This window comes from Prionailurus viverrinus, chromosome B1 (assembly GCF_022837055.1).
Source record: "Prionailurus viverrinus isolate Anna chromosome B1, UM_Priviv_1.0, whole genome shotgun sequence".
Classification (NCBI taxonomy): Eukaryota; Metazoa; Chordata; class Mammalia; order Carnivora; family Felidae; genus Prionailurus; species Prionailurus viverrinus.
Genome location: NC_062564.1, coordinates 156,051,236 through 156,074,142, shown reverse-complemented (window position 1 = coordinate 156,074,142; position 22,907 = coordinate 156,051,236). Strand labels below are relative to the sequence as shown.

General features: G+C 34.9%; 1 protein-coding gene across 12 annotated transcripts in view; it reads left to right on the top strand.

The window, feature by feature from the left end:
• ADGRL3 (adhesion G protein-coupled receptor L3) overlaps nucleotides 1-22,907 on the top strand; it is an 828,952-nt gene that overhangs the window by 481,639 nt on the left and 324,406 nt on the right. For all 12 annotated transcript variants that reach the window (XR_007151634.1, XM_047856547.1, XM_047856545.1 and 9 more), the window contains one exon: nucleotides 6,611-6,720. Coding sequence is in view for 11 of the 12 variants with exons in the window: in XM_047856547.1 (XP_047712503.1) it covers nucleotides 6,611-6,720 (110 nt within the window). In the remaining variant the exon portion in view is untranslated. The remainder of the gene's footprint in view (nucleotides 1-6,610; nucleotides 6,721-22,907) is intronic.

Here is a 22,907-nt window from a genome sequence, read left to right as displayed (position 1 = left end):
AATCTGTGCATTTTTATATTGGTACATTCTATCATGAGCATTTAAAAAATTGAGTTACTTGATTACCTAAACTGTTTTCAGATTTTAAACATTAAAGTATTATGATGGTGGTGTTTTGTTTTGTTTTTGGCATAAACCTATCTCTAAAATATTTTCCTCTTAGAGAATAGTGTCTTATATGATTCAAACACTGATCTGCCATATTTTAGATACTGGGAAATACTTGGGTCTACTAAGTGTATGTGTGTTTCTTCACATACATGCTTTTATATAAATGCCATTTGAAAATCGATAATGTAAATTCAAATGACTAATTTTGCTAACAAAAAGACACAAAGCACTTATTTTTCCACTATCATAGCTTATCATTGCAGTGATTTTCAGTGGAGTTTTACACATTTAACACTTACATGGGTGAGGCATCATGTGAAAAGTTTCTTAACATTCCCGGGAATGGTTTGTTTGCACACACTGGTTTAAATTTTTTTTTAGTGTTTTTATTTATTTTTGAGACAGAGAGAGACAGCATGAGCAGGGGAGGGGCAGAGAGAGAGGGAGACACAGAATCCGAAGCAGGCTTCAGGCTCTGAGCTGTCAGCACAGAGCCCGACGACGTGGGGCTTGAACTCACAGACCATGAGATCATGACCTGAGCCGAAGTTGGCCGCTCAACCGACTGAGCCACCAAGGCACCCCTGTACACACTGATTTTAGAGTGTAATAAGAATATGTGGTTGAAGTGATTATTAATGGAGAACACCAGTGGATTAGAGCCCCAGTACATAAATACAAAATTTTACTTCAATTACTAGAGCTGTAGAAGCAACTAATACCATCCTTGTATCTGTTATATTAGAAGTTTTAAGAAATATAGTTAAGGATCATGTTTATATGCTTAACCTATAAATATGCTGTAAGCAAACACGAGCCAAAGCCACTTATTTTTTTTTTATTAAAAAAAAATTAATGTTTATTTATTTTTGAGAGAGAGAGAGAGAGACAGAGAGAGAGAGAGACGAACAGAGAGAGAGAGAGGGAGAGAGAGAAAGTGGGGAAGGGGCAGAGAGAGAGAGAGAGGAAGACACAGAATCCAAAGCAGCCTCCAGGTTTTGAGCTGTCAGCACAGAGCCTGATGCGGGGCTCAAACTCACCAACCCGTGAAATCATGACCTGAGCCGAAGTTGGTTGCTTAACCAACTGAGCCACCCAGGCACCCCAATAGCTGCTAATTTTTATCTGGGGTATTGAAGTTAAAGATAAATTTATTGTATTTAACAGAAAATAGGCTAATTAATTTATTTTATATATAATAAGACCTTATCTGAATAGGTGATATGCACATAAACTCAGCAATATCATTTTCACTATATGCTGCCCTAGGTTGTAGCAAATAGAGATGACTTCTTCATATCACACTTAACTAATTTTGTTCCTGTACTGTTCTTAACCATATCTGAATGAATTAGTAAACTGTGAATGATCTGAGATGATTTTGTATCCTGTTGCTAGCCCTGGAATTATGTATGTCTTCCCTGGCAGTCATCATAACACACTATTTTAAATTAAACAATATTGTTTTAAGATTACTGCTAATAATAGCATCCAACATATTAAATAACATTTACTAAATAAACCTGATCAGTAGATGGCACCTTGAAGGTTTATATGTGGGTTGAATTAAAAGGACATGATGTTGTTCTTTTCTTTTGGAAACGTCTGAATAAATATTCATTCATCCTTTGTTCCTCCTATGCTCAGAGATTGATCTTTCCAGTTGCTACATACCAATTTGGATTGCAGGGGCCTGGTTGTGTAATGTTAATTTGAATTCGGGATCTCCTTGGAATGCCTGATGCACATCACGACCAAAGGAATCCTGGCCCACTTAGATATTTTACGCCTGGTCTGTACCTCATCGGGTCATCACAAGTACTCCTGAGAACCTATCAGTGAATTAAGTCAGTTTCCCAAAGTGACCATGAAATGCATGACTCACAGTCTCAGAAGACAGCAGTTCCATGGTTTTTGGGTCACTGTTCAGCAGTCCAGTGACCATGATTTGAATTCTGAGAATCTGAAAAGTCATTTAACATTTTCAAACCTATTCCCTCCTCTGTGAAATTGGAGGTAATAATATTCATCTGATAAAAGAAGTGACAAGTAGGATTTGTGTGACTATGCTTTCCAAGTTTGAAAGGTTGCACAGATATAGGCCGTTGTTACTCTACATTTTGGACTTAGTATGTCCTAGGTAAAGTAATTTATGTATAACTAATGATCTGGCTTACAGTTTTGATCTTTTTTAAATGGGAATCTACTTTTCTCCTGTTTCTACTCTAAACCCAAATAGTTTATCTGCTTTTTTGTGTGCTATCTCACTTGTACTCTAAGTTCCTCTCAAAAGACCCAGTGTTTTGGAATGAAGTATTATTAACCTATCCTGAAACAAATGGCTAATGTTAGTCATGATAATAGTTGTACTATGACAACCAAAAGTATACTTTGTGCATATATATGGTACTTCACACTTTTTCCTAATGAATTTTTATAAGCATAGCAACTTTGTGCAGCAATTAAATAACTGGCTCCATGTTATGTATGTGAAAAGTGAAACTCCGAGGGATTCTGAGAATTCTGTCAGTGCCATCTGCTTATACTTTACTGTCTTCTCTTAGCAACTTTCAAATGTACAGTATAGGATTATTAATTAGAGTCCCAGAACTGTACCCTGTATCCCATGACTTAATTATTTTATGACTGGAAGTGTATAACTTTTGACCCCCTCCAGCCATTTATCCTCAAAACTATTGTTGGAGTGGATTTCTTTTTAACTGCATAGACTTTCTGATGAAAAAATATTGAAACTTTTATCACTGTAAATAAGCCTTAATACTTTCTAAGATTATGATGTTTTCTCTGTGAATATTAGTGGATTAGGATGCTTTAACCATATTATGGCAGTCTTTTCTCATCCTTTATTGTGGGTTATAGAAGTATCTTTAATATCAGGAATACTGAAAATCATTTTTTAATTTATATTTATATTAAAAGTAAACAATGAAAAAATCTGAGTTTAAAGCACATGAGAACATTTGATTATTTCACATTTATCATCTTTAATATTTTAGAATGAATTTATTTTTTATAACTATAAAAGTACTCTCACTGGTATAAACTGTTCATTTTTCAATAATCTTTAATCAAAGGTATAATTAATTTCATTTTAATTTATAGTAACTGATGTCATACAAAAAGAGAGGACGGGGGGCACCTGGATGGCTCAGTTGGTTAAGGCTCCAACTTCAGCTCAAGTCACGATCTCATGGTTTGTGGGTTTGAGCCCCAGCTCTGAGCCTGGAGCCTGCCTCAGATTCTGTGTCTCCCTCTCTCTCTCTGCCCCTCCCCCATCTGCACTCTGTGTGTGTGTGTGTGTGTGTGTGTGTGTGTGTGTGTGTGTGCCTTTCTCTCTCTCATAAATAAATAAACATTAAAAAATTTTTTTAAACAGAAGACAGAACCATTAAATTTCTGTTTTTGAAGTGTAGTTGGTCTTCAAGCAATCAATGTTATAATGTATCTTATACAAAAATAATATTCTTAATGTATCTTATACAAAAATAATATTCTAGAGATTGTCTACCTGTCTCCCTGATTTTTAAGAATCTTAACTTATAAATAACATTTAATATATTGCAATATAATATACTAATAAATACTAATAAAGTATGTAATTATTTTGAAAAGTTAATGTTGTAAAGCCTTGTTGTTTGATCCAGAACAATGATGATAATGACTGCAAATATATTATTGGTATAGCATGTTTTTATTTATATACCTCCTCAATATACTATCTCATTAATTAGAAGGCTTACTTGGCTTATTTTTACAGCAAATGGTCACTTATTTTAATTTTCTTAAATATGCATAAATAAATTATATTTTTATAACTTAAATAATAAATAGTATGAATACTGTTTGGTGTGCATGTCTAGATAGATAAGTGGATAGGTGGATTAGAATAGTGTTCATATTATATTTTTTAATTGAGACTCTTCAAACATAACCATGTGAAATCTCTTATTCAAGACCACTTTCTGTGCAACAAACACTTCCATAGTTACAAATTTTAACTTTTATGCCCTACTCATAAATAAGGCATAAAGTAGTAGGGAATAGAGTAGTAATCTGTCTTTTGATATAAAACATTGATTAAATAATAAAAGATATGTAGTTGCCCTTCTGTATCTGAGAATTAGAAGAATAGACACAACTTCTAAATGAATTTTATTATATCAGGTGTAGAAATCAGAATGAAAGGTTGATAATAGGGTGTAAAACAAGAGTAGACCAAGAAAGCCGATGATTTAATAACTGCAGATCAGAAATACTACATTTACAAAATATTTACATGTCATTGAATTTTATGATGTATACTTCTTTCATTATTAACTATTACTACTTCAAATGCAATCCCGATGATAACTTTCTTTAACAAATTACAGAAATAACTAAGTTTATATAGCTGCTCCTTTTATAAACATCTGAGATGGATTTATGAGTTTTTTTCCAGGTGTGATATGAAAATTGTATGGCTTAACTGCAAAGAAACATGTATTTTTACTTTGAGACATCTCCTTCCAAAAGATTTTCTTTGTAAAAGGGAAGTACTCCAATTTTTTAAAGTCTGAGTACACTAAAATGGCAAGGTGTCTCCTTGCCTCTTATGTGTGAGGCCAGCCACATTCACGTTACCGTTATTACAAGTTCTCTGGTAATCATCCTTAGACATTAAATCTACACAAGAGAACATTAGGGACATGTTGTTCCTCAGGATTAACTATCATGCTAAATTGCATAAAAAGTATAGAATATTGGCTTTTATTAATCTTCCACTGAAAGCACAGAATATATTTTTCACCTTACTACATTCACTAATGAATCAATTTTAATTTAGGTACTAAGAAAAATCCTCATTAAGGCCAACAAATGGTAGCCTCAAGCAAACCCAAGGTATTTTCACAGCAAATCAGAATGAGTTCTTCCTTCGGTGCTCCCTTATTCTGCCAGTATGCAAACAATGATTCAGAAGTATTGGTCATTTCATAGAATAAAGCTTATCTTCAAGTAGATATAACAGAAAATTCTAGCCATGAGGTAGTGTATTTCTGTGATGAATAAACAAGAACATAAGACAGGATAACTGTAGAATGCCTCATCCTGTACACTTAGTGACAATATAATAGTTGGAAAACATTATTTTTCTATAGAAAAATGTACCTATCAATAAATTATTGAACGTAGACAATTTCTGAGTAAAATTTACCTTAGCAAAGCCACTCCAAATCAAAGAATCAATTTCATTATATGTATACTTACCCATGATTAAATCTGGGTAGCCCAGATTTGTTTAGCCGAGTTGCCACAAGAATGCCTAGTGTATATTTCTATTTTCATAGTGGTTTTTTTTTTTTTTTTAATTTTTTTTAATGTTTATTTTTGAGACAGAGAGAGACAGAGCATGAACAGGGGAGGGTCAGAGAGAGGGAGACACAGAATCCGAAACAGGCTCCAGGCTCTGAACTGTCAGCACAGAGCCCGACGCGGGGCTCGAACTCACGGACCTGATCGTGACCTGAGCCAAAGTCGGCGGCTCAACCGACTGAGCCACCCAGGCGCCCCAAATTTTTTTTTCAATGTTTATTTATTTTTGGGGGGACAGAGAGAGACAGAGCATGAACGGGGGAGGGGCAGAGAGGGAGAGAGACACAGAATCGGAAACAGGCTCCGAGCCATCAGCCCAGAGCCTGACGCGGGGCTCGAACTCATGGACCGCGAGATCGTGACCTGGCTGAAGTCGGACACTTAACCAACTGCGCCACCCAGGCGCCCCCATAGTGGTTTTTGATTATTCTCTTTGGGGACTCAAAGTTATTTTAAGTTATAGGATATTGGTATTTGTGAACAGCCGTCTGTGAGGTTAGTGTAATTATTTGGCCAAACACAAGGAACATGAGAATCAGTTCATAGAAATGGCTTTACTTATGGTGTTAGGAATATATTAATTGATATAAATTAAATTTTAAGAGATTTTAATACTCAAATATTAAACTTTTATTGATTTAGGTTTGGCCAAAGCATTTCCACATTATATTTTGACTGCCTTTAAAATGGATGTCATGATAATCATTGAATGTATTTTACAAATTTCTGATAAAACTCTGTGGTTATATTTTTTCAATTTTTTTTTAACAACGACAGTGAGTGATTCCTACCAAACAGTTATTTGTATTCACGTTGGTGCCGTCCTAAGAACCAGTTAGTGTTGCTTAAGCAGTATTTAATTTCTAACTCAAAGTTGCACTGTGTTCACTGAAAAATCAAATTCGTTAGTATGAGTAAACTGAATGAGTTGATTTTTATTTCTAGGTTTGTTTTTTTTTTTTCTTGAGTATACTACAGCTATTTCCTTCCAAAGTCTAAAACTCTAAATTGAGCAAAACCATACTTAAATTTTTATAACAAGAAGCAAAATAAATTCAGCACTGGTATTAATCATGATTTCACTTCCCCTAAGTTTATTATTTCTTCTTTTTTATTTTTTTGATTTCAGGTGCAATAACAGAACACAGTGCGCAGTGGTGGCAGGTCCTGATGTTTTTCCAGACCCGTGTCCAGGAACCTATAAATACCTTGAAGTGCAGTATGAATGTGTCCCTTACAGTATGTATATTCCTGTACTTTTCTTGTGAAAAGGCATTAAGCATTGTTTTGCGTGCATTGACCAAATATTCTCTATGAAAGTGTAAGAAGTATTACATACATTTTTTTAAAGACTTAAGTTTTCAGGATCATAAATCCTCCCACCATTGGAAGAATTAGATGTTGCCTGAATGATCCTGAAGTATTCATTTTGACTATACATTTCTGTATATCCATACTTATTCTAAACCTTTTCTTAATGCAAGAATATAAAACGTTTAGAAAAGTGTTAAGAGAAAAAAAAGGAGACTGCCTCCCTCTAGGTCTAAGCAAACAAGCAATGAAAATGAATAATATCTTGCATATTATATTATATAAGTATTATATATAATATAATATATGGCTGTCTATAAGATATAATATATATTATTATACTTACATTAGTGGTATAGAAATTGATAAATTTTGAACTTTGTAGAAGTTGTATTATCTAATCTATAAGTGCTGTCAACATTTGGGGGACTAGAAATATATTCATCCAGAAGGAATAAACTGAAAAGATATTACAAAAGTTACATGAGCTAAAGCACTCTTCAGAATTTATCTTTTGCAGCCTCAAGAAGTTTGTCTTTGCAGCTTTTAAGTCAGATATGGTATATGCCAACAACATCATTTTTTTTCTTCAGGAGTAATGAAGGATCAAACAATCAAAACTGGAACATTTTTTTCTGACTTTCCACCCAAAAGAAGAATCACCATTTCATAAAAATATTTTTGATCTGGCAGTTAATTGTTCGTGGGATTCTTTAGTAAAGATCGCCTAGGAAATCCTACATTCTCATATTAGATAATCAGTTCATCCACAAAGTTCAAAACACCTGGGATCACAAGTAAATCCCAGGTTCCAACTTCCTTTGACATCTCAGAAGGAAAGTACCTGAGGATCAACAAGTTTGTTGTGCTAAGAGATAGTTGTCAGCTTGCCGCATTTCTGCTCATTTAAGAAGCAACACATTACTCCTAAGCTGTAAGTGTGCATAATCCAATAATAGAGAGCAAATTGGCCAGCAAGAAATGAATTGAAATTTTAAAATAATAATGAAAGCAATCAAGAGAGAATTTCATTTTTGCTTTATTTTTAGTGTGATTGATTAGAGACAGTTTATCTAGTGATGTTTTATAAGCTAATTTTCCTTGTTATGAAAACAGCATGAGTGCATAGGTTTTGTTGAAATCTCAACTGAATTTATGCTTTGTGTGTATTGTTATTTCTAGGGACCCTTCTATGAAAGTATAAAGCTCTTCCTGACCAGTTATTGTTCATTAGGGAAATTTTAAAAAAGAACATTTGTAGTCCTTTTTGGAACTTTGACAATTATATTTGGATTATATAGTAAGATCTCTGTGAATTATATAGAATAGCTGTTTCCAAAGGCATTTTATAAAAATATACCATAAGGAATACCTCATTTTTAAAGACAGTTTGAGGAAACTTTCAATCATATTTTTGAAACGTGAAAGCTGAAGTAGAAACTGTCAAGCTAGATTTTTTCACAATTTTTAAATATTAAAGAATTTCACAGCTGTCTCTTCAATTTTCTGTATTTCTTCAGAATTTCTTTGAGGATAGTTCCTCCAAAATCCTCTGCCAAACTTATCTTGAAAAATCATTACTTAAATCATTTCAATATAAATAAGAATTTGTTCATATGCTTTTGCATAGAAGGAGTGTGGTTTACTACACATTTCCCTTCTCTCTTATAAATCTTCAGAGATAATTTGATTCCTGAATATCCTATCTATACAGGTTTCTGATAATCCTAAAAATTTACTGGTTGTCTAGTAAGGATGTGTATTATATTAAGATATTTTTCTTGTTGTTTCATTAGATAAGAATTATAAACTTAGGTGCAGCCACTCGCCAGTTTATATACTGGTTTGATTTATACGGTGTAGCATGATTGTGTTTGTTTAAATTATCTTCAGTTAAAAGTGTAATGTACAAATGGGAATTCACTTAGTAAATTTAAAATGATTTCATAGGAAAAAATGCAAAAGAATATATAAACCGTGAAATAAAGTGTAGTGACTTATTTGAAAGGGAGGTTTATTTAGTAGAAAAACGACCAGAGATCAGGGAGCGTGGGTTCAGAATATGGTCTGGTTACTTAACGAAAAGCATTAGTCCTTAAGCTGAGAAGCTATTAAAATTTTCTGGATCTCACCTTGTAGACCTATTCCCTGATCTGTAGTAAGTTGTGATTTAGACCAACCCTAAGCTCTTTTTTCTTATCTGTAGCCTAAAATACACAGACTTTTTCAATGTTGTAAAAAAAAATCACTTACTTAAAATAGCTACCATTTTTTGGCACTTACTACATCTCATTTACCACATGGGTTAAATGTTTACATACATTATTTTATTAAGTTCTCACAATATCCTCCTCCCTGTTTGGTATGAGTATTGCTATTCTGAAGAAGAAACTGAAGCACAATAGGATAAGCTAATGTTTCATGTAAAACAAAGAATAGCTGGATAATGACTGAGCCAAGAGTGGAGCCTGTCTCAAGTACCTGTTCTTAAGGACTCAGCTTTGGTTCTCCCCATAGAGTTTCCCATTGATAGTTTCATGAGTTATTTAATCTCATTCAGTATTTAACCATTATAATTGTTATCAGTACAGCAATGGCACACGATGAAAACAAATGCTTCAAGAGCCTAGAGTTTTTTTGTTAGTTCTTTTGCTACTTACTTTTAAGAGGTTTTAATGCCTTTCTTCAAGCCGCTGAATCACTGCAAACTTCCATTTCCTCAAACACCTAACAAAGCATAATGGCAAAAACTAGTTTGTGCTGTTAAAATGCCACCCACAATTTGGAATGAGGCTCTTATCTAAGTAGTACCTTAAGAAGAAGTTATTTAAACCACTTGTATGATAAGAGAAATCCTAGTACTTAATATGCTTATTGAAATATTCCTAATGTATGATTAGAAGGTAAACTTCAGATGTAGGATTCATTATTCGTATTTTAAAACTTTCTACTTGAACAACTGAATAAACAAATTATGGTAGGTTCTATTTGTTATACAATTCAGTAATATCCATTTTCATTTTTAATTTAAGACAAAAAACTTCACTGTATATAAGCGATGCATTTGGTATTTATGAATGTTTTCTTCTTAATATTAACCCATGGAAAATATGTTAGAATTGGTATTTTCTTTTTTTATATATGTCCTGTGTGTGTGTTCCCATGGTAATATTGATTTTTAAGATGATATTTCCCCATGGAAAAACATAGAAAGAATGAAAATATAGAAAGAAATATAGGAAAAAATATGTGGGAAAGCATATAAATAATGATACATAAGCATATTACAGGTAATATAGATAAAAATTCAGCAAAATTCTTTGTATCACACAAGGAACGTGGAGTTAAAATATCTAAAGTGAACTTGCAATAAATTTTGCACAGAGTTTTAGGAGTCAGTAAATAGGTATATGGTTAAACAATGACAGTTCTAGAAGAACCTTAACCTGAATCAAATGGTATGACTTTTTTTCTTTTTTTCTTTCTTTCTTTCTTTCTTTCTTTCTTTCTTTCTTTCTTTCTTTTTTTTTTTTTTTTAGATGCTGATGGGAAAGAAAATGAGAAAAAAATAGTGATTATAAACAATTTTGTGAGGCCACTTTCTTAGAGTGTCTTGTCAACTTTTCTGAATCACTAAAGTTATATTTAATTTTTTCTAAATCTCAATTTCTCCCTCCAGTCTGTATTTTCTTATTTCGGCTCACAGATACCCTGTTTGTCACCAAATTTGGGACAGATGAAATCAATACTTTTCTCTGTTCTTGTCACACCTTAGTTCCAGTGTGACTTTTACAGCTTTTGCATTTTCTTTTGAGGTTTTTCTTCCTTAGTGATTTTTTTTTCTTCTCCCGGGAGATGACCCAGATATTTCAGAGGTTAAACCTCTGCGTTTACCGGGGCCACACTTTTGCTCTCCACCCCCCTTCTTGCCTCACTTCCATCCCTTTTAGCCTGATTGGGGATGGAAATTGTGGCATCTTCCAGTAGAGTTACCCTTGTTTAGCAGGTTTACAGGGAAGATTTGTGTTAGGGAGAAAACAATAAAACAACTAACCACCTACGTAGAGTATTTTTTCTGAACAAAGAATCTTTACTTTGTATCCTGCTGACAATTTGTCTTTCTTCCAAGGCATACAATTTCACGCACATTACACTCACAAAGTGCTTGTCTTCTCTCACAAGCCAGCTTTTCTCTTCAGTTCTTTGTCTCTTCCTTTTAGGAATACAAAGCACTTATTAGTTATTCTAGCAATCTTCTCTCATGGTGGATTTTCTTAGGAAATGGGGGGGAGGAGGAAGCACACGATTTGGAGAGCTATTAGAAATGAGTGTTTGATTAAACCAATCATGTTATAGCACTTGCAGGCTTTCTCACCATACACATTAGCCATCTGAAGAGTTATTTGTGATCGTCTATGGAAAGACAAGCAAAATGTATCTTGTTGAAAAATCAGTATTTACAAATAATTTCATACCTTTTACTGTAAGAAAAAGTGCTGTACTTTTCTTCAGCATTTGAAACAGACCAATTCTTTAATTATAAATAACTAAATATATTTTTGCAACTAATGGTCAAATCAGTTCATTTTTAATATATGCATTCTTTGATTCTTATTATGTAAAAAATACAGATTTTAAAGATGATGTGCGGAGGGGCACCTAGGTGGCTCAGTCAGTTAAGCACCTGACTCATGATTTCAGCTCAGGTCATATCTCAAAATTTGTGGGTTCTTGCACCACATTGGGCTCTGATGCTGAAAGCATGGAGCCTAATTAGGATTTTCTCTCTCTCCCTCTCTCTCTCTTTCTCTGCCCCTTTCTTACTTGCATGTTCTCTCTCCTGCTCTCAAAAATGAATAAAGTTTAAAAAAAAATTTAAAACTCATGTGCTGAAATTAACCCATATGTTCAATTTTTAAGATATCACAGAAATGTCAAGATATAATTTGAATAACAATGCTTCACCACCTTTTTGAGTTTCTGACCTATAGGAGACATTCAAGAAATATGTATTAAATGATTGAAGAAAAAAGAAAATTTAGTCAAAATGGCTCCTTCTATTTATTGCTCTAATGGTAAATTCAAGAAGCTCTTATCTACAGAAAATACCTTATTAGTTCAGAGGGAAGATCTATGTTAAAAATATAGATTATATGAATTTTAGTTCTTCCAAATTGGTGATTGTATTCCTCAAGAATGCTAATAGCAACTCATTTGTTTTTCACATTATTCTTCTCTATGCCTCCATGCAACATAGCAAGTATTGTCCCATAAATATTACTCCATCTGTAAGAGCAGTTATCTAAATTCTCTTTTTTAGAATGATATTTGTAACAAAAGCAACCAAATTCTTCCTTTCTTTGTTTTTCTCCTTTTGCTCCCCACCCCCCAGTTTATTTCTTTCTCTTTCAAATAGTTTTTCTTTATTTCACAATATCTTGTACCTAACAGATAATCCATAAATTGTGTGCTGATAGTTAATTTAAGTTCTGCTTGTATGCCTAAAGTATTATATACCTATAAAAATTGCCCTCGTTGGTACAAAACAAGAAACTTAGATGGACTGTACTTTCTTGCAGGTCCTAATCCTAAACTCTCTCATACCTCTGTCTATCTGCTCATATGTTTATGGAAATTATTCCCAACTAAATGATGTCATTTGCTTTGAAGACCTCCCACTTATCTGTCGTCACTCAACATCTGTGATATACCTGGCATTGCTGCATATTAGCATAGAAAGCTCTGAAAAAAGATTCTGCGCTCAAAGAATTTAGTCCGGTGGGGCTCAAGGTCCCCAAAGTTACAATGTCATTAGTTCAGCAAAGCAAAGGAGCATTTCACATTAGCAGTGTACAGAGAAGGCACGCCCTTCCCATAGCGGCTAGTATGGGATGGGGATGGGTATCTTCCGGAAGGTTTTCTAGAGGAGATGACCCTTGAGCTGAGTCTTAAAGAATGAGTAGACTCCAGTGAGAAGGACAGTCGTTTGTTTCTTTGTTGGTTTTAATTTTTTTTTAACATTTATTTATTTTTGACCCAGAGAGACAGGGCATGAGCGGGGTAGGGGCAGAGAGAGAAGGAGACACAGAATCTGAAGCGGGCTCCAGGCCCTGAGCTGTCAGCACAGAGCCTGACGCGGGGCTCAAACTCACAGACTGTGAGATCATGACCTGAGCCGAAGTCGGACGTTCAACCGACTGAGCCGCTCAGGCGTCCCGACAGTCGTTTTTAGCAGATGGGACAATGTAAGATAAGAAACTGTATGGTGAATGTAAAACCAAAAGTGTTTGGTGTTTTCATAAAATACAGAACATAACAGTGACAGGAGATGGACCTGTCAATTGGCAGGTGGAAATCATGACCTCTGTGTATGCTGTGATCCCTGTGATACCTAATACTTATTGCAGTGTGGATCACAGAAAAGACAGTAAAACTATTTCTGAAGGCAATTAACTGATATGTTAATAAGACATGCTTGCAAATCTTTAAAAAAACAGTTTTGACTGGTTTAAGTTAAAAAAAATTTTGGGGTGGTGGTGGGGGATACAAAGTAGCAGTTCCAGAATCAGGTAACAACCAGGTCCAGAAAAATAAGATCCTGTGAGCCACAGAACAAGAACTGGTGGAGAGTCTCTTAAGGGCTCTATTATGTTCAGATGAATTAGTTCCAAAAATGTTTCATCTGGTGTAATTCCTGTAGTGATCTAGGTTGGGACATTAAGACTGCATGACATCTAGTATCAAGGTGGTGTTTTCATACAAAGACAGTGGGGCTGGAAAAGAGCCTAAATGTGATCAGGAGGACCAGATCCCTCTGTAGAATCGGGTGCAAACGTGTCCTGTAGTGGCTCTGGGCCAGCTTCAGCCTGCAGAGGGATTCCATAAGCCTCTCAAACCCCGGAAAGACAGATTTAACATAAAGTCTGGAGCAATACTGGGCCTGCATTTCCTTGGGCAATGATAGACTGAAGCTGGCTGGGGGCTGCTCCCTCTTAAATAAGGGACAGGTGGGTGGCTCAGTTGATTAAGTGTCGGACTTTGGCTCAGGTCACGATCTCATGGTCTATGAGTTCAAGCCCCATGTTGGGCTCTGTGCCGACAGCTCAGAGCCTGGAGTTTGCTTCCGATTCTGTGCCTCCCTCTCTCTCTCTGCCATACTCTGTCTCTCAAAAATAATAAATGCTAAAATTTTTTTTAAACATAAATAAGGTCTGTTCTTCTCTATTTGTTGTATTATCCAGCATTTATTGTATTTTACGTGGTTCACTATAATCACTTAAAATGTCTCCTGGCTTCTGAAGATACTTAAATTTTGTAACTCTTGTTCTAGAGTTTGGATATTTCTGAAGATACTTAAATTTTGCAACTCTTATTCTAGAGTTTGGATATAATCAGTGCTAATACATGTAAAAGCACTCTAAATTGTTACTATATTTCTTAATTTTCAAAAGATAGTAAGTTCTTATACCAAGAATAATTCTACCAACAGAAGGTTTTTGGTGCCCAATATGGGTCCGTCCTTATGTTAGGTGCTGGGGAAAAATAGATTTCGGCCCTGTGAAGCTGGCAGGCTTGGGGGATAAGGCAGATAAATAACACATGAACCAGTACATACAATCATCAAAGATAGCAATAAAATGCAAGAAGAAAATAAACATGACTGTATGATAGAGAGCAGTGAAAGGACCAGCTTATTATGTAAGGTGTAGTAACAGACTTCTCTGAAAGACCTGAAGAATGGGGATAGGACAATCAGACAAAGAGCCTGGGAAAGAACTTCCAATGCAGGGAGAGCAGCAGCAATGAAGACTGCCAGGTGGGGAGGAGGTCAGGCAGCTCTCATACCTGATAGAAAGTCGGTGTGACCACAGTCCAGTCAAGATGGAGGCCAGTGACTTGGAGAGCTACAAGCCTGCAATTAATATTGTTAATAAATTGCTAGTGAAACAGAAATTTCTTTGAAGATTCTAGGATTTTTTAAGAATCAAAGTATGTTTGCTGAATGAAATTAAATAAACTGGCATTCTCTTTAAAGTATATATTGTGAAACATATTGCATGATTCTACAGTAACATAAAGGTAAACTTTCATCAAATAAGCCAAATGTCACATGGCATCAATACCGAGGTAAGCTTTGTATATAGTTATAGTAGATTAATAATATGTAAATGTATGCTTAGATGCTGATTATAAGGGACCAAGATAAATTGAGGGTATTAAAGAATTAATTGCAATGCCAGAATTAGGAAAAGATTTGGTTTAGGAAGTACAATGTTATATAGACATAAATAAACTTTGAGAGGTTAGCTTAAGTATGTTCATTTGCTTTATTTGAAATAGTAAAATTATAGAGCTTGTGCACTTAAACTTAATTCAAAGACATTTTTATAAGGTGCTCTAATTGAATTGCATAAACATGTAGGATTAAAAAAGACATGGAATATAGCATTTTGTTTTTAAAATATACTGCATATGGGAAGAAAACTAGTGAAAACATGTGAAGGTAAGGCTATTTTCCAAAGTGTTTATTGCTAAAAAGGGTTTGTAGCAAACACCATGATGTATTTTACCTGTGGAGTTAGTTGTCCAGATATTTTTTTTCTAAATACATGTAAAATCAAAATACTATAAAAGCGCCTAGGTTCTTTTTTTGTATTTTAATCATTAATTTTATGAAACTAGAAAAATTGAATCAATTGGTTTGAAAGTATTTCATCCAAATATTAAAATTTCAACACAATATCTCATTAAAATGCTAAAGTGTTGATGCTCCTGGGTGGCTCAGTCTGTTAAGTCTCTGACTCTTGATCTCAGCTTGGGTCTTGATCTTAGGGTCATGAGGTCAAGTCCAACACCGGGCTTCGTGCTTGGCCTGGAGCCCACTTAAATTAAAAAAAAATAATAATAATAAAGTGATAAAGGGAAAATATATGTAAATTTTAATAGTTTTGTTTTATTTTTGAGAAACTTCTCAAATGGTACGATATCACAGTTCCTATGAATGCTGTAAACATTTTTAATTGCTTAATAATTTTTTAAAACCCTTCTGTAAGCCCAAAGACTTTTTAACAATTAAATTCTTATATGGCAGACTCAATAATGATGCCACCCCAAAAATCTATATCCTCATCCCTAGAACCTGTGAATATTTACCTTAAATGACAAAAGGGGCATTGTAGAGGTGATTAGATTAATAATCTTGAGTTAGGGAGATTATATTAGATTATCCCAAGTAGATTTACTGTAATCACAAATGTCCTTATAAGAAGGAGGCAATGTTAGAAGTAGGGATATATGACAACAGAAGCAGAGTGAAGTACATGAAGATACAGAAAGGGGTCACTAGTCAAGTAATGCAGGTGGCCTCTGTGAAGCTGGAGAGAACAAGGAAATAATTTTTCCCCTAGAGCCTCCAGGATGAACATAATTCTGCTACCCTCTTTTTTTTTAAGTTTATTTATTAATTTTGAGAGAGAGAGAGAGCATGAGGTGGGGAGGGGCAGACAGAGAGAGAGAGAGAGAGAGAGAGAGAGAGAGAGAGAGAATCTGAAGCAGGCTCCATGCTGTCAGTGCAGAGTCCGAGGTGGTGCTCAAACTCATGAACTGTGAGATCGTGACCTGAGTAGAAACCAAGAGTCAGATGCTTTAACTGGCTGAGCCACCCAAGTGCCCCTCTGCCACCCTCTTAATTGTAGCCCTTAAGACCCACACCGGACTTCTGACATAAGTGTTTGAAACTACTACTACATTTGTGGTAATTTGTTACAACAGCAGTAGGATACCAATAAAACTTATTATAATATTATCTTTTCCCTAAAATTATTAAATTGTTTTTTTAATTGTTGTTTACTTAGGATGTGGACTAACAAAGACATAGTTTTTCTTTCTAAGTAAAGATTATCGTATTTTTCTCATATTTTTATTTTTTATTTTTTTAATGTTTATTTTTGGCAGAGAGAGAGAGAGAGAGAGAGAGAGAGAGAGAGAGAGAGGATTTGAAGCAGACTCTACACTGACAGCAGAGAGCCCAATGCAGGGCTCAAACTCACAAATCATGACATCATGACCTAAGCCAAAGTTGAATGCTTAACTGATTGAGTCACCCAGGTGCCCCTCTCATGATACTTTTAAAGAAAACCATTTAAACTTTCTGTAATAGACTTGCTAGATGTAGGATATGCAGCACGTCATTATAGACAGAAATCATGTTACTTCTTTTTATAAATGTATCAAACCCTAGGCAATCCCAAGTCAAGTTGGTATTTAGTATAATTAATTTTGCTATATTACACATATCTACTATTTATGTGAGGCAGCAAAAAAAATGAATTCAGTAAATAAGGAGTTGATTGTGAATATATGAACTACATAAATAGTATGAATAAATGTAGTGAGTTTCCATGTAAATTTTCTTGTATCTTTAAAGAGGAATTTCTCGCAATAACTGACTTATAATACTTGAATTAAACCCATATATATGGCCTTCCAAGTCTGTTCTGTATGTATTAATATAATTTAGTTTTACCAACATTTAATGAAAACCTAGTTATCTTCAAAATATTGCACAGTGTTCAAATGCCTCCAATAATAATGCCTCCAAATATGAGTGGTTCCTAACTTCCAAGAACCCATAATCTCCTCATCATTCTGTCCTCCTTCAAGTAATCACATCAATGTAGAATCAAAGACTGGGAAGGAAACTCGATACCATTTAGTTTTTATTAATATGTATTATAAACATATTATCTTCTTTCTATGCTTATTGCTTTTCAGCTTCAATTAGAACAGAAACCAGGGCAGAATAGAATAGTAAGTGATACGGAAGAAAAAGAAGTGGCTGTTTCTAAGTGCATCTCTATGGCAAAGACATATTACCTCTGCTCTTTATCAGTTCCTACCACATTTTCCCTGTCTTCGCATTACCAAGTTCTCTGAAGCATTGGAGAATATAACATAGTGGTTAAGAATGAGAGCCTTAGAGGGGCGCCTGGGTGGCGCAGTCAGTTAAGCGTCCGACTTCAGCCAGGTCACGATCTCGCGGTCCGTGAGTTCGAGCCCCGCGTCGGGCTCTGGGCTGATGGCTCAGAGCCTGGAGCCTGCTTCCGATTCTGTGTCTCCCTCTCTCTCTGCCCCTCCCCCGTTCATGCTCTGTCTCTCTCTGTCCCAAAAATAAATAAACGTTGAAAAAAAAAAAAAAGAATGAGAGCCTTAGAATTTACGTTCTGATTTTGTCAATTACTAGCTATGTCCTAATGACGTTGTTTTACTGCTCTGTGAACAAAACCCTTCACAGAGAAAATAGGGATGATAATCAACTTACAGAGTTTCTGTGAAACTTAAAATTAAAATGAAATATATGTTAAAAGCTTTGTACAGTGACAGCCACATTAGAAATGCCCAGCATATCGTAGCTATTCAGCTTAATATGCCTGTTGCCTCTCAGCCATTTTCAGTCTTTTGACAATCAGTACCATCATGCACTGCGGCTTGAAATTATTTAATGCTGTTAACTTATCCCAGGATTTGGGGAGCCCCAGGCATTGTAGAGTTACATCTTTCTCTAGTTCTTTGGACTACTGGTATAATTTTCCCAGACTTCTGTCTTAATTCTCCATTTTTCATTTCAGATCACCTCTGGATTTTGAGTCCTTCTCAGAGCTCGATCAGGGCATCTGGCATATGATTTAGATTTTAAACCAGTTCTTTCTTATGGGGATATTCTTTTTAATCCCAAAGTGATAACTAAGACCTGCCAAGCAACTTTTCTGAATCCACATTCAGCCCACTGGGTTTCTGTGAGTTCTTTTATCACCTAAATTTCAGGCTCTCCACCTCTTTGGATTTGACTGCTGGTACTGGCAATTGCATAAATCACACCAAGCTTGCCGTGGAGTTTGGGCATAGTATCTTTTATTTTCATACTTTTATCATTGGTGTTAGCTTTTACTACCAATTAATTTATCTCCAGCCCTATTTCTTCTCATAGACAGCAAGAGGTAAGGATGTATCAATGTACTCAAATGTGTCCAGATGGATCCTGACTACATTCATTTATTTCATTCAACAAATATTGGTTGAGCCTCTATTATATGAGTCTTCACATACTGTCTCTAGGTAATAACAGTGGAATTCAATTTTAAAGCAATCTAAACCCATCTTTAATTTTTTTTTTTTTTATGGGTGAAGAAACTGAGACTCAGAATAAGTAAAATAATCAATGTTTATGTAGTTAGAACTTACTGGCTCTTGATTGTCAGTCAAGTTCTTTTTCCATCATGCTACTCTATTTTTTTTTTTTCTTTCAAGTAGTCTTTCTGTAGCTTAGAGATGGAAGCAGTGAGTAAGCTTACCTTCAAAAATATGAATGATCTAAATATATAATTTTTAAATGAAATTTGGCAGTCTAACCCAGTTCCTCATTTTAATTCAAATTCTTCCAGAAAATTTTTAGAATTCACAATGGTCCTAATGTGGCTGCTTGATTATTTGGTTTTTGTTCACCTTCAATATAGCCCATAACTAACACAATTAATGATGGCATGCTGAGATATCAAAAAAATCCAACTTTCTCCATATTATAAAAGGACAGTCTTTTCTGTGGAAGGAGCTAGATTTGAAGCTGCATGGCATTCCTCATAAATTTTTTTCAAAATCACCTCCAGAAAGCCCCTGAGTAAACATTTTTAGAGAAGGTTGGCTGTCCAGTTTGCTTTAATGTTTGCTATATACCAAATAACTACACACTAACCATTTGCTTTTTGAAAGCCTTCAAATAGGCATCCAAATTTGTGTGACAAATGTTTTCTTGTCTTAGTTTTTAGAACAGTTTGAAATAAGTTCAGTGCTCAGTAATAGTGAAATTTCATAGATGTCAAAAACTACAGTTAAATGCACGCACACACACACACACACACACACACACACACACACACACACATACACACACACAGCTAATGGGATTATAGAAGAATTAATCTCTCCCCAAAAACCAGAACATAAGGTTTCCTTTACTATTATTTTCCTTGACTTATTGTTCCCTTTCCTGTTCTCCTGACCTCTTAGAGAACTCATTGAATTAAGTTCATCAAGATAACAGGAAAGTCTCAGGAGGGAGATCATATTCAACTTTGTTGGAAACAAAATGCATTTATTCCTACAACAATGAATCCATTTTATTTCTTCTGGATTCATTCTGATTGCCCAAGTGCCAGTAGAACTGGTAACTGCCTACTTGTCTGTATCAAAGTCTAATAGAAGGTGTTTTTTTTTTTTATGGCAGTATTTTGGTCTTATTCTAATCTTTTATTTACCAAGAGATACCTAATAAAGCATAATTAAAAAAAAAAAAACTTCCAGGTAAAAGAATATTATTGGGTATATTTACAAGGCAGAGCTCTAAGAATTCCCCATCCCTTCTTTATCATGAACTCTCTAATACTCATATTAAATGGGTTCAAATACCAAGCTTGAATCTCCTAAATTATGAATAACTGGCCTGCAGCAGATGACTTGTTTTACTCTTTTTAAGAATGAGTGATAAGTGTAAAGCAAGAAACATATGTTATTCTGTGAAGCAAGAAACATATGTTATTCTGTCTTTAGGACTCAGCAATCCTCATTTATCAATATTTGCCCCTCAATTTGTGAGGAGCCCTGATTCTAATATAAAATCCAAGAGTTTATGATGAGTTATATTAGTTGATTGGATACCAGCTGCTGCTCCTTGTGAGAATAAGATGATATTTTCTAAAATGATGAAATACCTTATCTTTATCCCTAGGCAGTATCTTGAACATCAGTAGGAGCTGTTCACTAAAAATCCTACTTATCATAGGTTCTAACTGTTGAAAATCCAGAGTTGATAGGAACTAACATGGGAAGACCATGATTGTCATTTTATTTAACTTACATAGTGGAAGGCCAGGACTTATTTTTAATTCTATGTTGGATATTAGGGTGAAGAGTCTAATTATTTACTAGACATCTCCAAATGAATCTAATGCTTTTGAAATGTGATTTATATCTTCAGTCCAAACACTTCAAGGTTACTTTTACTTAAAATAAGTGATATACACAGTAGAATTAAAGTAGAGTGAAACGTTGGATTGTGAGTAACTTGGTCTACAAGTGTTCTGCAATATGACATTTCTAATAAATTTTAACTTGATAAACGAGCGATGTCTTGCAATACGAGTAGTGCGTGATGCAGAATGTCACATGATCACAACTGAGCCAATGGTTATTGAAATTTGTTTTGGTATACAAGTGCTTTGGATTACAAGCATGTTTCTGGAATGAATTATGCTTGCCAACCAAGGTTTCACTATAGTTTCCAGCACACAATTAGCACTTAATAGGATTTTGCTATTGTTATTTTAATGTCTTCCCTACCATATAGATATTTAGCTTATTGTTGAAAACACTGTGCCATCAAACTCTGAATACCAAGATATAAAAAATATTGTACCCTCCCAATATGAGCTTTTGAGATTATCTGGGTGTGTTTTTAAGAGTTAAAATTCTGACATTGACTAGTATTCATCTATCTTTGATTCCTTTTAGTAGATTATAGACTTGTGCAGAGACTCTGATCTAATTTTATATTAGTGGTAGTTGCTAGGTAACTCTCTGATGCAAGTTAATCATTAAACATTTAGCAGCTCATTCCTGATTGGAGTGGAAACAGGAATGACTTAGAGGCTGACAACCCAGGAAACAACTGATTGAAAAAAGAATATATTGAGGTGTTTAATAAAAACAGACTATAACTCCTCAACTTAATTTCTTCCTCTTTGTCATAATCAAAAAGGAAAGAAAAATTTTGAAAGAAAAATAAGAGCTTTTTTTCTGATAGTAGATATGGTTCACTGAGCTAGTACCAAGTGTCAATATTACATTAAATACTTTGTGTAAAATATCATTTTTTTTCTCACAGCAATTTGTTTATTTAGGTGGTACAATTCCCATTTAAAAATAAGAGTGTGGGGTGAGTTGCCTGTATGGGTCAGTTGGTTGAGCATCCCACTTTGATTCAGGTCATGATCTCACAGTTCATGAAGCTCTCTGCTGTCAGTGTGGAGCCCACTTTGGATCCTCTGTCTCCCTCTCTCTCTGTCCCTACCCTGTTCACTCGCACATGCTCTGTCTGTCTGTCTCTCTCTCTCTCTCTGTCTCAAAAATAAACATTTAAAAATAATTTAAAAAAAAATAAAAATAAGGGTGGTACCTCAGTGGCTCAGCCGGTTAAGCGTTAAGTATTTTACTTCCCTCTATTCTGGTGCCTAAAAAGTAGGCTTGTGCTTGACTTTAAGTGACTTTTCATCAAGAAGTAAGAATCACTGTTTGGAACCTAGCATTAGAACAAGTATGGAGAAAAACTGCAGTTGGTGAGTGGAATGGTCGTTATCGCTTAGTCTGTAACTCTTGTCCTGAATTGGATATTATTTATAATATTCTGTTGTTGTTAATAGTTGAGATTTTGCACTAGTTTTCTAGTGTTACTATATTGAAGTACCACAAACATGGTGGCTTAAAACAACACAGGTTTATTCTCTTACAGGTATAGAGGTCAGAAGTCTAAAATCAGGGTACTGACAGGGCTGCTTTTCTTCTGGAGGTGGCAGGGGAAAACCTGTTGCCTTGTCTTTTCCATCTTCCAAAACCTACTGGCATTTGATGACACGTGGCCTCTTCTTCCATCTTCAGAACACATCGCTCCAACCTGTACTTCTGTCCTCACATCTCTTTGACATCGACTCTCTTGCCTCCCTCGCATAAGGACCCTTGTGACTAGATTGGGCCCGCCTGAGTGATTCAGGATCCTCTCATCTCAAATCTTTAAATTAATCACATTTGAAAAAGACCAAACCATGTTTCTGCCTCGAAAGTTAAAACATTCACAGGTTCTGAGGATTAGGGTGTGGACATTGGGTGGGGAGAACATAATTCAGACCACCACAAGTTTGTTTTAGTTAAGTACAGATGTTTATTTTTAAAACTTTAATTCAGTACAGAACACATGTGAAACTCTTTTTTTGACCTACAGTGTTGTATTAATTCCAGGTGTACAATACAGTGATGCAGCCATTCCATACAACACCTGGTGCTCTTCACAA